Source organism: Hemiscyllium ocellatum, chromosome 3 (genome assembly GCF_020745735.1).
Source record: "Hemiscyllium ocellatum isolate sHemOce1 chromosome 3, sHemOce1.pat.X.cur, whole genome shotgun sequence".
Classification (NCBI taxonomy): Eukaryota; Metazoa; Chordata; class Chondrichthyes; order Orectolobiformes; family Hemiscylliidae; genus Hemiscyllium; species Hemiscyllium ocellatum.
In genome coordinates, this window is record NC_083403.1 from 9,423,257 (window position 1) to 9,437,475 (window position 14,219).

Genomic DNA, 14,219 nt, shown 5'->3' on the forward strand with positions numbered 1-14,219 from the left:
AACCTTATTGGTTTATCAAGACTGAGCTTTTCATCTGTATACGATTTTGCGGGGCATTCTTTTCCATTGTACATAGCTAGTTAAGGCTACTACCAATCTGAGTCTAGGAATTTATGCAAGTCATCCCAGATTGTTCTGTGGACACAATATACATCGGATACTATGCTGGTATCTGAGAATACAGCATGGTGAATAGCCATGAGATTTTGGCCACACAGTGCCTGAAGCAATCTTTAATTCAACAAAAGCAATATTCAAGCATCAGGAAATTTGATTGTATTTTCAAATAGGCATCAACTCAAAAACTCAAGAGCTTGTCAGCTTCTGCCAATGAAGCGGCCAGAAGCGAAAATGTGCAGAACTAATCATAGTAAAAAGCCTGCCTCTGGAAGTTAAAAACAAGTAGAAATAGTGAAGAATATGTAAAAGGCTTCTGAGGACCACAGACTGTTACAAGGGGAAAAATCTGAATCATAAACCTGGGATGCAGCTGTTCACTTAAGACACCCAAAGTAAGTTAAGTCCCTGAGACAAAGGTAGAAAATGCTTAAATTTAAGGAGAAAGTTCTAGACTGAGACGTGAAAAGAAGGCTTAAATTAAGACATTTAGTAAATGAATATAGTGAAATTTGTTCAAAATGAGAGGGCCAAGTTGCAATATGGAATAGAAGACAGACTTAATGTTTTGAGTCCAGTGACCCTGAGAGTCATAGAATAGAGACATACAGCATGGAAACAGACTCTTTGGTCCAACACGCGCATGCAGACCAAATATCCTAACCAATCTAGCCCCACTTGCCAGCCCATATCCCTCCAAATCCTTCCTATTCATATCCCCATCCAGACGCCTTTTAAATGTTGCAATTGTGCTAGCCTCCACCACTTCCTCTGGCAATTCATTCCATGCACATACAACCCTGAAAAAGTTGCTCCTTCAGTCTCTTTTATATCTTTCCCCTCTCACCCTAAACCTATGCACTCCAGTTCTGGACTCTCCCAACCCAGGGAAAAGATTTTTGTCTATTTATCCTATCCATGCCCCTCATGATTTTATAAATCTCTATAAGGTCACCCCCTCAGCCTCTGATGCTCCAGAGAAAACAGCCCCAGCCTATTCAACCTCTCGCTATAGCTCAAATCCTCCAACCCTCGCAACATCCTTTTAAATCTTTTCTAAACCCTTTCAAGTTTCACAACGTCCTTCCGATAGGAAGGAGACCAGAATTGCATGCAATATTCCAAAAGTGGTCTAACCAATGTCCTGTACAGCCGCAACATGACCTCCACACTCCTGTCCTCAATATTCTGGCCAATAAAGGAAAGCATACCAAACGCCTTCTTCACTATCCTATCCATCTGCGACTCTACTTTCAAAGAGCTATGGACCTGTACTCCAAGGTATCTTTTTTCAGCAACACTCCCTAGGACCTTACCATTAAGTGTATAAGCCCGACTAAGGTTTGTTTTCCTTTTTATATGCTGTTCTTCAGATCCTTCTTCAGAACTTTGGACTTAAACTGTTAACTCTATTTTCTTTGCATGGGTATATGAATAGGAAGGGTTTGGAGGGAAATGGCCCAGGTGGGACTAGATTGGATTGGGATATCTGGTCAGCATGGATGGGTTGGACCAAAGGGTTTGTTTCCATGCTGTACATCTCTATGATCTATGACTCCATGAGATGCAGCTAGCCCTAGAATGTTTCTCCAGCATTCAGTTTTTGTTTGTTTCAGATCTCCAGTATCCTCAGTTCCTCATTTTACTGTAAAGCAACGCTTGTTTAAAAAAGAAATTAAAACGGCAATATGTGTATGTAAGTTAGTTCGCTGAACTGGAAGGTTTGTTTTCAGACATTTCGTCACCATGACTAGTTAACATGATCAGTGAGTCTCCAGTGAAGCACTGGTGGTATGTCCCACCTCTCCATTTATAGGTCTTAGTTTCGTAATGTGAGTGTTGTCATTTCCAGTTCTTTTTTTTCAAGGTAGATGTTTTGTGCTGTACATCTCTATGACTCTATGACTCTAAGGGTCACTGGACTCAAAACATTAAGTCTGGTTGCTATTCCATATTGCAACTTGCCCCTATCATTTTGAACAAATTTAACAATATTCATTTACTGTGTTTATTGATGGAGTTGCAGTTAGAATTGTTGAGTCTGTCCTTGGGTGTGTGTGTTGTCCCAGTCAAAGTGGTGTCCTTCTTTATATGTATGCATGAAAACTAGTGATAGTGGGCCATGTCTTTTGGTGGCTAGTTGATGTTTGTGTATCTTGTTGGTAAGTTTCCGGCCTGTTTGTCCGATGTAGTGTTTTTTACAGTTCTTGCATGGTATTTTGTAAATGACATTAGTTTTGCTGATACAGTGTGGTATCTAATGGATCCTTTAGGTTCATTAGTTGCTGTTTAAGTGTGCTGGTAGGTTTGTGGGCTACCATAATGCCAAGGGGTCTGAGTAGTCTAGAAGTCATTTCTGATATGTCTTTGACGTAAGGTAATGTGGCTATAGCTTTTGGTTACATTGTGTCTGCTTGTTTAGGTGTCTTTCTGAAATGTACCCATTTTTCTTGAAATGTATTTTAACTAATGAGATCGAAAAATGTCCAAGGCACTATAATTAAAAATCAGTTATTTTATGAGAGACACATTTTAATTGTGTCACAAAATAGTCTTAGGTTGGCTTGCAGGTGCATTAGGCAGTGAGGAAAGCTAATGGCATGCTGGCTTTCATAGTGAGACGATTTGAGTATCAGAGTAAGGATGTCTTGCTGCAGTTATACTGGCCTTAGTAAGGTCACCCCTTGAGTATTGTTAGCAGTTTTGGTCAAGTTGAGGAAGGACATTCTTGCTACTGAGGGAAAGATTGACCAGACTTATTCCCAGGATGGTAAGCCTAACATATGAAGAAAGACCGGATTAAATGAGCTTGTACTCACTGGAATTTAGAAGAATGAGGGATCTCACAAACAAAAATTCTGATGTTGGGGAAGTCTAGAACTAGGGGTCACAGTCTAAAAATAAGGGGAAAGCCTTTCAACACTGAGATGAGGTATAATTTCTTCACTCAGAGAGTTGTGAACCTTTGGAATTCTCTCCCACAGGAAGGTGTTGGGGTCAGTACATTAGATATATTCAAGAAAGAACTGGAGTGGCCTTTGTGACGAAAGGAATCAAAGATATGGAGAGAAAGCAGGAGTGGGATACTGAGATTGCATGATCGGCCTAATTGGGTATAATTGAGGACACTGTACAGAGTTTCATCCCCAAGAAAAGAAAGATTATCCGGGGAGGGATTAGACAGCCATGGCTGACAAAGGAAGTCAGGAAATGTATTAAAGAAAAAGAGAGATCCTATAAAGTGGCCAAGAGCAGTGGGAAATCAGAAGATTGGGAAGGCTACAAAAACAAACAGAGGATAACAAAGAGAGAAATAAGGAAGGAGAGGATCAAATATGAAGGTAGGCTAGCTAGTAATATTAGAAATGATAGTAAAAGTTTCTTTCAATACATAAGAAACAAACGACAGGCAAAAGTAGACATTGGGCCACTTCAAACTAATGCTGGAAGCGTCAGTCTTCACAGTGGAAGACATGAGTAATATCCCAACAATTAAAGGGAGTCAGGGGGCTGAGTTGTGTATGGTTGCCATTACAAAAGAGAAAGTACGAGAAAAGCTAAAAGGTCTTAAAATTGTTCAATCTCCTGGCCCTGATGGGATACACCCTAGAGTTCTGCGAGAGATGGCTGAGGAAATAGCGGAGGCATTGGTTGAGATCTTTCAAAAGTCACTGGAGTCAGGGAAAGTCCCGGATGATTGGAAGATCGCTGTTGTAACCCCCTTGTTCAAGAAAGGATCAAGGCAAAAGATGGAAAATTATAGGCCAATTAGCCTAACCTCGGTTGTTGGTAAAATTCTAGAATCCATCATTAAGGGTGAGGTTTCTAAATTCTTGGAAGAGCAGACTCTGATTAGAACAAGTCAACATGGATTTGAGTAAGGGGAGGTCGTGTCTGACAAACATGTTGGAATTCTTTGAAGAGGTGACAAGTAGGTTAGACCAGGGAAACCCGGTGGATGTGGTCTATCTAGACTTCCAAAAGGCCTTTGATAAGGTGCCATACGGGAGGCTGCTGAGCAAGGTGAGGGCCCATGGTGTTCGAGGTGAGCTACTGGTATGGATTGAGGATTGGCTATCTGACAGAAGGCAGAGAGTTGGGACAGCTAGGAAATTGTTTCCGTTAGGCGAGGAGACTAGGCCCAGTGGACACAGTCTGAGAATTAGAAGGGGTCAATTCAGAACAGAAATGCAGAGACATTTCTTCAGCCAGAGAGTGTGAAATTCATTGCTGCAGAGTGCAGTGGAGGCCGGGATGCTAAATGTCTTCAAGGCCTCCACTGATGTCAGTGGAGGCCTTGATAGATTCTTGATGTCACGAGGAATTAAGGGCTACGGGGAGAATGCTGGTAAGTGGAGTTGAAATGCCCATCAGCCATGATTGAATGGTGGAGTGGACTCGATGGGCCGAATGGCCTTACTTCCACTCCTATGTCTTATGCTCTTGTGGTCTTATGGCCTTGAACATATTGAATGGTGGTGCAGGCTCGAAGGACACCTATTTTCTATGATTCTGTATAATAATATGATCACAGCACAATGCCAGTTTAAACTGTTTAAACTGCTGAATTATTAAAACCAGAATCTTTCCAACACTTGAATGACATGTGCAATGGTGAATCAGTTGAGAAAATGTGGTGAGATCAAGAAATTATCATTTTGATGTCAAGAAAAATGTCAGATTCTGCAACCAAGTTTTGAATGGCAAAATGAGAATCTTGTGAGTGAATGGCAAGCAACCTCTTTGGGTCAATTTGCATGCCATTACAGCCTGGAAAACCTTGTAGAAACCTTAAAGCTATGTTTGAAGACTCCGTATAGAAAAGATGAACTCTATTTGTGTAATTTCTTATTATTCTTTTTGTGACTCAAATGGTGCCGGATTGTGAAGGCAAAACACTTTTCACTGTATCTTGATGTATGAAACAATGAGTAAATAACAATAATTACACGAATATAATGACATTTTTCCTGTTCTACCAGGCACTAGAAACTAGTTGGTGAGAATTCCCAATATAAAAGAGTGGGTGCTTGGTGACTCCAACTTTCACTTGCTTCTCTGGGCTGCCATCTTGGACAGCAATTCCCAACATCTCAGAGCATGGTCTTCAGGCAGCAACCAATTACACCCCCATCCACAGAGGTTGGCATTAGACATGTACCAGCCTCTACATATCAACATGGCAAATTTCAGACCCATTTACAATCCAGTTCTTCACCTCAGTTGTTGCAGTTTAGAGTGCGTGAATACCTTTGATTATAATGCCACTGTCAGAACACTTTACATACAGAGACAAATACCCATTTCATGGATTTGATCAGGATGCACCACAGGGTTTTTTATTTGCTCTCTCTGCGCGTATTCATTTTATGCCAACTTAGATGCTCACAGTATGTCTACCTTACCTTGCCTTGCTTTTTTGTGCTTCGTCTCCTCATTCAGGACTGAAAGGCTCACAGTACTTCTGTCTTGCCTTACCATTTAGCACCAACAGAAGACTGGGCAGCTTGACTAGACTAACAGTCAAAGGGTAAAAATGTTGCTTTATGACACCATGCTACATCAATGTCACACCTGCATCACATGCTAGCAGCTTATCTGGAAAACTCACTGTATATGCTTCAGCCTAATGACCGTGTCTTAAAGTCTAAAGGTCGGTATTGAATTTCTTGAGTATTGTTAGCATTACACCCATGTGGCACAAGGAAGTATTTCATCAAACTTCTGCTTTGTATCTTGTGGGGAGTTATCATAAATCAGGGATCCAGGAAATCAGTTACTTGTCACAGATTTCCTCATCTCTTGTAGCCACAGTAATTATCTCACTGGTCTAGATTCATTTCTGGTCAACAGTATCAGCCAGGATGTTGACAGTAGTGGTTTCAGCAATGGTAATGCCACTAAATACCCTTTGGTGCTTTCCTTTTGCACTCATCATTCTAACAATGACAAGGCATCGATCACTTTCACTTTTTCTTTTATTTTTGATTTTTTTTCTTTATTTTCTTCTTTTTTTTAATCTGTGAGACACAGTGAAAGACACAAAGTGTACAAACCTTTATTCAATTTCCACCACCAGGAAGATAGAAAACACCCGAGTGGCCTGTGACAAGCAGTGCCCTTCACATCAAAGGGCAGCGCTGTGATCAAAACAGTGAAGGGGAGGACAGGGATTGATCACTTTCAACCTGTTGTGTGGTGTAGACTGATTGGTTAGAACCATCAGTTGACATCTCTTCAGCGGGCAGCTTCATAACTTGCTTTGCTTCTATCTATCTTTTTAAAGTTATTCAGGTTTTCACAGTTAAGAACATTATTTTCCCCATGCTTTCTTTCTTCTTGAGTGATGTCCTTTGCAATATTTATATTCTGTAGTCTCACCTTGATCTTTCTGCTTGCTGATCTGCAAATATGTGTTTCTTGTTTTTCCAACATCTTGTTTTCAGTCAGCCTGAGCTTTCTCATTGCAATGTAAAGCTTCATTTGTCCTCTGATTATGATGCTCTAATTAATTATTGACAGCTTCAGAAATTGTGCACATATCAATAACTTTTCTTGAGAATAAGTTTCTCTTCTCTCATGCCTACGAAAACCTAACCTTTAATTTATTCATTGTTATACCTATCAAATTCTGTTAGTCATCTTATATTCTCCGCGGTCCTAATCATGGGAGCTACAAAGGAAGTTATTTCTTCCTATAGTTGCTATTAGATTCATAATATTAGTTCTACTATAACATTAGCTATATGTAAAGGTTTATGTTTACACATTCTTTAGCTAATGATTGTGAGCAGTTTCGATCCCAGCTGACCTTGGAGGCTCAGTTGGACACTACCTCTCTATCTTGCGGCTGCAGTACAACTCATTCTAGTTACATACTGTCTTCTGACCATAAGATCATAAGACATAGGAGCGGAAGTAAGGCCATGCGGCCCATCGAGTCCACTCCGCCATTCAATCATGGCTGATGGGCATTTCAACTCCACTTACCAGCGTTCTCCCCGTAGCCCTTAATTCCTTGTGACATCAAGAATTTATCAATCTCTGCCTTGAAGACATTTAGCGTCCCGAACTCCACTGCGCTCCACGGCAATGAATTCCACAGGCCCACCACTCTCTGGCTGAAGAAATGTCTCCACATTTCTGTTCTGAATTGACCCCTCTAATTTTAAGGCTGTACCCATGGGTCCTAGTCTCTCCGCCTAACGGAAACAATTTCTTAGCGTCCACCTTTTCCAAGCCATGTATTATCTTGTAAGTTTCTATTAAGTCTCCCCTTAACCTTCTAAACTCCAATGAGTACAATCCAAAGATCCTCAGCTGTTCCTCGTATGTTAGACCAACCATTCCAGGGATCATCCGCGTGAATCTCCGCTGGACACGCTCCAGTGCCGATATGTCCCTCCTGAGGTGTGGGGACCAAAACTGGACACAGTACTCCAAATGGGGCCTAACCAGAGTTTTATAAAGTCTCAGTAGCACATCGCTGCTTTTATATTCCAACCCTCTTGAGATAAATGACAACATTGCATTCACTTTCTTAATCACAGATTCAAACTGCATGTTTACCTTTAGAGAATCCTTGACTAGCACTCCCAGATCCCTTTATAGTTTGGCTTTATGAATTTTCTCCCCGTTTGGAAAGTAGTCCATGCTTGTATTCTTTTTTTCCAAAGTGCAAAACCTCGCATTTGCTCACATTGAACTTCATCGGCTATTTCCTGGACCATTCTCCCAAACTGTCTCAATCCTTCTGTAGCCTCCCCACTTCCTCAGTACTACCTGCCTGTCCACCTATTTTTGTGTCATCGGCAAACTTTGCTAGAATGCCCCCAGTCCCTTCATCCAGATCATTAATATATAACGTGAACAGCTGCGGCCCCAACACTGAACCCTTTGGGACACTGCTTGTCATTTGAAATTTACTGCCCCTACTCTTTTTCAACATCTTTTTCATTGATAAGCCCTAAACTTAATCATTTTCACAGCTCAATGAACTTGTCTGATCACCTAGGTTTTTACAAACCATAATTCTATCCTTATCATTTGTGTCTGTTATTATGAGAACTTAAGTTTCTCTTTAATGCTTGCTACAAATTTCAGACTGTCTGTTCTTCGACATTTCTTATCACATTGAGTCCTACAGACCTCTGCTGTTTGTGCGGAACTCCCTCTATATTAATTTGTACAAATCAATTTTTTTCAAAATAGACACTGTTACATTGGTTTACCCCTTTCTCAATGCTACGTTGTTCTCATTTATGACCTCACTTAAATGCTGGAGCAGGCAAACTAATTCTGATACTGCAGCCATATTTATGCCACCTGTGATCAGGGGCTACGTCAATAGAACTCAACAGCTTGTGCTCCCAAACTTTGTACATATGATGTCCCCATCAAGGTATCAGAATCTGAGCTGGTTGTCAATGCAAGAGGAAGCTTTGCCAAAGTTTCCTCTGAGGTCTCTGAGGTCCCCAAAGGTTGAGTAGGTGACTTTTGATGAAGAAGGTCATTTTTTCCATACGTGCCATGGACATCCCACTGGTAGCTGCAAGACACAAGGGAGAGGTAATGTTGCATCCCAATATTGGAATTGGTCTGCAAAGAATGACACTGGCAAGGGATAATATGATGACAAATGGAGACGAATGTCCTTTTTGGGGATAGTGACTGTGAGTTTGAAAGGTCCTGTCTAAGGAGCCTTGGGTGGAATTGTGCAATACATTTTTAAGGTGGGACACACTGCTGTGAATGTCAGTGGTGAAGGGAGTGGATGTTTCCAGATATAGTCCTGGATGGTGTTAAACTCCATGAGTCTTGTTGGAACTGCACTCATCAAGACAAGTGGAAAGTATTACATCATGTTCCTGACTGATGCCTTGTAGATCATATAATCATAGAATTCCTTACAACATGGAAGCAGACCATTCGACCCAAGTCCACACCAATCCTCCAAGCAGCATCCCACCCAGAGTCACTCCCCTATTCCTGTAGTACTGCATTTTCCATGGCTAACTCACCAAGTCTGCACATCTGTGCACACAATGATCAATTTAGCATGGCCAATCCACCTAACCCACACACCTTGGGACTGTGCGAGGAAACCCTCACAGACGTGGGGGAAGAATGCAAACTCCAGACAGCTGCCCAAGGGTGGAATTGAATCTGGGTAGCTGGTGCTGTGAGTCAACAGTGCTAACCACTGAGCCACCATGCTACCCCAGAGGTTGGACAGGCCTCGGGGAGTCAGGAGATGAGTTATACACTGAAATATCCCAACCTCTGACATGCTTCATGTAGCCATTGTATTTATATGGTGTGTCTGTTTGAGTTTCTGGTCAATGTTGATAACAAAGAATTAACCAATGGCAATGCAGTTACCCTTTTGTTGGGGATGGTCATTACTTGATTTGATTTGGTTTGATTTGATTTGATTTGACTTGATTTGACTTAGTTTGATTTGATTTGATTTATTGTTGTTACATGAGCCTAGGTACAGTGAAAGAAGGCAGGTTATACAAAGTGCATAAGGTCATAGAGTAGAGGGAGGAATACAGTGTTATGGTTTCAGAGAAGGTATAAAGAAGAGCGAGATCAACATTAAATCTGAAGTTTGAGAGGTCCATTCAGAAGTCTAATAATAGCAGGAAGGAAACTGTTCTTGAACAATGGCATAAAGATTGCCTGCCACTTGTAGCCCAAGCCTGGATATTAGTCATGGACTGCTTGAGAATTTAAGAAGTCATGTATGGTGCTAAATGTTAGCAATCATCAATGAACATTCCCACCTCTGACTTTATGATAGAGGGAATGTCATTAGGTGAAGCAGCTGAAGATGACTGGGCTGAGAATATTACCCTGAGGAACTCCTGCAAAGGTGTCCTGGAGCTGGGATGACTAACCTTCTACAACCACAACCACTTTCCTATGTGCCAGATATAACTCTATCCAGCAGAGAATATTCCCTTTTCACCCCGATTTTATGGGCTTTTAGATGTTACATACAAGGGTAGTCACTTCCATCACCCTCTTGAGTTAACTCCTTTATCCATGCTTGAACCGAGGACATAGCGTGTTTTGGAGCTGAATAGCTCTGGGGAAATCAACACTGTCAGGGAGAAGGTTGGTGCAAAGCAGGGGCCGATTGATAACACTGTTGATGACACCTTCCATCACTTTATTGGTTATCAAGCGTAGATTGATGGGGCGGTAATTTGCCCACTTGGGTTTGTCCTACTTTTTGTGTACAAGACATACCTAGGCAATTTTCCATATTATCATGTAGATGCCAGTTCTGAGGCTCTGCTGGAATAGCTTAACAGCAAGTTCTGGAGCGCAAGTCTTCGATACCATATCCATTATGTTGTCAGGGCCCATAGTGTTTTCAGTACCGATTACTTCCAGGCCTTTCTTGATGTATATGACTGAATTAATTTGGCTGAAGATTGGCATCTGTGAATCTTGGGAGCATTGGAGGGGCTGAGATTAATCAATTAGTTGGCGCTTTTGGCTGAAGATTGTTGCGAATGTTGTTGATAACTCTTTCAGTCATTTTATTGGTGGTCAAAAGTGGGCTGGTGGGTCAATAACTGGCCAAGTAGGATTGTCCTGCTTTTTTTTGTGTCCATAACATAAATGGGTAAATTCCTAAATTTTCAGGTAGATACCAGTGTTGTAGCTGTAAACAGCTTTAAATGTCACTTATTTCCATTAGCTAGATAGTGTGTGGTTCAATGCCACTGTCTTGGGAATGTTTCTGCTTTGGTTTGGATAGATCTGGAATCTGCCTCCTTACACTGTCCCTGAGAGTTGAAGACAATTTTAAATGGCAATTGCCAAATAAATAGCTCAGAACGCAGCACCAGCAGACAGTAGGCTAAGAACCAAGGAGTTCAAGTACGTAATTCTTTGAAGTATGCATCACATGTAGATATGGTGGTTAAAAAGGTATTTATCATACTTGCCTTCATTGCTCAGACCTAGGAGTTGAGACATGACCCTGAGGTTGTACACAATGTTGGAAGAAATTTAACCAGGATGTTGCTGGCAATGGAAACTTTGAGTTATAAGGGGAGGCTAAATAGGCTGGGATTTTTTTCCAGTGGAGCATAGGGCATTGAGAAGTAATTTTATGAAGGCTTATAAAATAATGATTGGTATAGATAAGATGAATGACACGTGTTCTTTCCCTGGGGTGGGGGATTTCAAAACTAGAGGGCATATTTTAAGGTGCAAGGCCTCCATTCCTGATGAAGGGCTTTTGCCCGAAACATCGATTTCCCTGCTCCTTGGATGCTGCCTGACCTGCTGTGCTTTTCCGTCACCACTCTGATCAAAATTCTGGTTTCCAGCATCTGCAATCCTCACTTTTGCCTAGTATTTTTCAATGTGTAATTTCAGTTACATCCCACTGTAGACTTTTGCTATAAATTCTGTGTCTTACAATTGTGTACTCCACAACCACCTGATGAAGGGGCAGTACTTCGAAAGCTAGTGCTTCCAATTAAACCTGTTGGATTATAACCTAGTGTTGTATGATTTTTAACTATTTATTATATGTTATTTAGAACAGTAGTGATAATGGATGTTAACCACTTTTCATCCTTATCTTATTTTCCAGTTGGATACACCAGTGATTGCAAAGGGTCCTGTGGAGCTATGGTTAGGTGACTTACTGCGTGTGCAACAAGCATCATTGCACACTGTGATTAAATTAGCATTCTATAGTTTCAGTGAACCAGAATTCCAGTTAATACCTTTCCTCTATGAAGCTCCCGGCCAGGTAAATGATTGTCAATAACTATAGCTTTGTTTTAATGATTATTGTTATTCTGTCTTATTGCCAGGTTCTATGAATAGTTTGGGTTAAATCTTGCATATGCAATTGTATTAATATACAGGTATTAATATGTAGATAATAATATCTGGGCCAATTTTTAAAAGTGTATTAGCATTTCCAACTCTTCTGGCATAATTCTCATATTATTCACATTACAGAAGGAATAAGTTGATTTCACCTCAAAGAATTTTGGAAAAAGGGGTTATTTCTAATTTCCAGGAAAATATGACAGACTAAATATGAAAAGAAATTTGGGGAATAAAAGGATGAGTAATCTGTTTTTTCTTCAATGAGCTGTATCGAGCATTTAAATTATAATGGAAGGTACTAATGTCAGATAAGTAATCTTCAGTAAAGAGAAAATGTTAAAGTTACTTTATTTCTAATTTTAATTATGAAGAGGTTTGACAAAGAATAAAGACATTTTTTGTTAATGGCAAAAGTTTTGAAGACCAAGAAATATAAATTAAAATTAGAATGTTAGGAGTAAGAGTGAAATTAAATAGCAAGCTTCATCAATAATAACTTGTAGAATGAGTTTTCTGCAGGAACATAATTGAAATAAACAACATGTAACAAGTGAGTAGGACGGCAAGCTTAAAATGTTCAACATTTATTTCAAAATAGAAATTGCTGGAGAAATTCAGTGGACCAACTCAACCTGCTTTTATTGCATTGACCAATCCAATTTACTTTGTTGACTGTCGCACCAATTGAGATTGGTGTCAACATCACAGGGTTTAATCCTCATTCAAAAAAGCACAACAAGTCAGGCAGCATCCAAGGAGCAGGAGAATTGATGGACATTGGGACACAGCCAGACACACTTTAACCTCATTTCTTCAATGCATTATCTGAGCAAACATCGCACCTATTGTTAAAGTTCACTCGAGAATGTAACATTAACATATGAAAGAACTGAGACCAACATGGTCATTCTAAAAGCTGAGAGATTTAACAAACAATCCAGGTCTTTTTCAGTATACCATTTCAGTTGAAACACAATGTAAGGTTTGCTATAAATTCTGCGTCTTACAATCTTATACTCCACAACCATTGTTGAAGGAGCAGCACTCCAAAAGCTTGTGCTTCCAAATAAACCTGTTGGACTATAACCTGGTGTTGTGTGATTTTCAACTTTGTACACCCCAGTCCAACACCAGCACCTCCAAATCATGAATCTCATGATTTTATACTCTTCTACAAGATCTCCTACTCGCTAAAGAAAAATGTACTAGCTTGTCCTACCTTTCATTATCATTCAGACCATTTAGTCCTGGCAACATCCTTGTAAGTTTCTTTTGCACTCTTTCCAGTTTAATAACTTCCTTCCCACAGCAAGGTGACCAAAACTGAACATAATACTCCAACTGTGGCCTTAGCAAAGTCCCATACAACTGCAACATATCTTCCTAATTTCTATACTCAATGCCCTGACTGATGAAGGCCAGTGTGCCAAAAGCCTTCCTCACTACCCTGTCCAATTGTGATTCCACTTACAGAGAACTGTGAACCTGAACTCCAAGGTCTCTTTGTTCCACTAAACTCCTTAAGATCCTACCATTCCCCATGAAAGTCCTACCTCGATTTGACTTTTCAAAATGCAATATCTCACACTTATCTGTATTAAAGAGCATTTGCCATTTCTCAGCCCACTTCCCTGGCTGTTCAACGTTCTGATAACCTTCCTCAGTGTCCACGATACCATCTATTTTAGTATCATCTGCCAACTCACTAATCTTGTGTGGCGCTGGAAAAGCATAGCAGATCAGGCTGCATCTGAGAGACAGGAGAGTAGACGTTTCAGGCATAAGCCCTTCATCCCTAACGAAGGGCTTATGCCCTAAATGTCGACTGTCCTGCTCCTCAGATGCTGCCTGACCTGCTGTGCTTTTCCAGTGCTACACTTTTTCACTCTAATCTCCAGTAGTCTTCACTCTCCCCTAATCATGCCTTGGATATTCTCATGCATATCATTGATATAGATAATAAACAGCAATAGGCCCAGCACCAACCCCTGAGGCACTCCACTAATCACAAGCCTTCAGTACATCAAGCATCCTTCCACTATTACCCTCCTGCTTCCCACCATCAAGCCAATTGTGCATCCAATTTGCCAGCCCACCCTGGACTCCATGTCATCTAACCTTCCAGAGCAGCATACCATGTGGAACCTTATCAATGGCCTTACTGAAATCCATTAACACCATATCTACTGCCCTGCCTTCATCAACCTTCCTAGTCACTTCATCAAACAAATTTC

The 14,219-nt window shown here is 40.7% G+C and overlaps 1 protein-coding gene across 1 annotated transcript in view; it reads left to right on the plus strand.

The window, feature by feature from the left end:
* Nucleotides 1-14,219, plus strand: part of LOC132834399 (dynein axonemal heavy chain 8-like) — a 1,143,262-nt gene that overhangs the window by 683,569 nt on the left and 445,474 nt on the right. Inside the window, exon 40 of the mRNA XM_060853284.1 lies at nucleotides 11,738-11,899. Within this exon, the coding sequence (XP_060709267.1) occupies nucleotides 11,738-11,899 (162 nt within the window). The remainder of the gene's footprint in view (nucleotides 1-11,737; nucleotides 11,900-14,219) is intronic.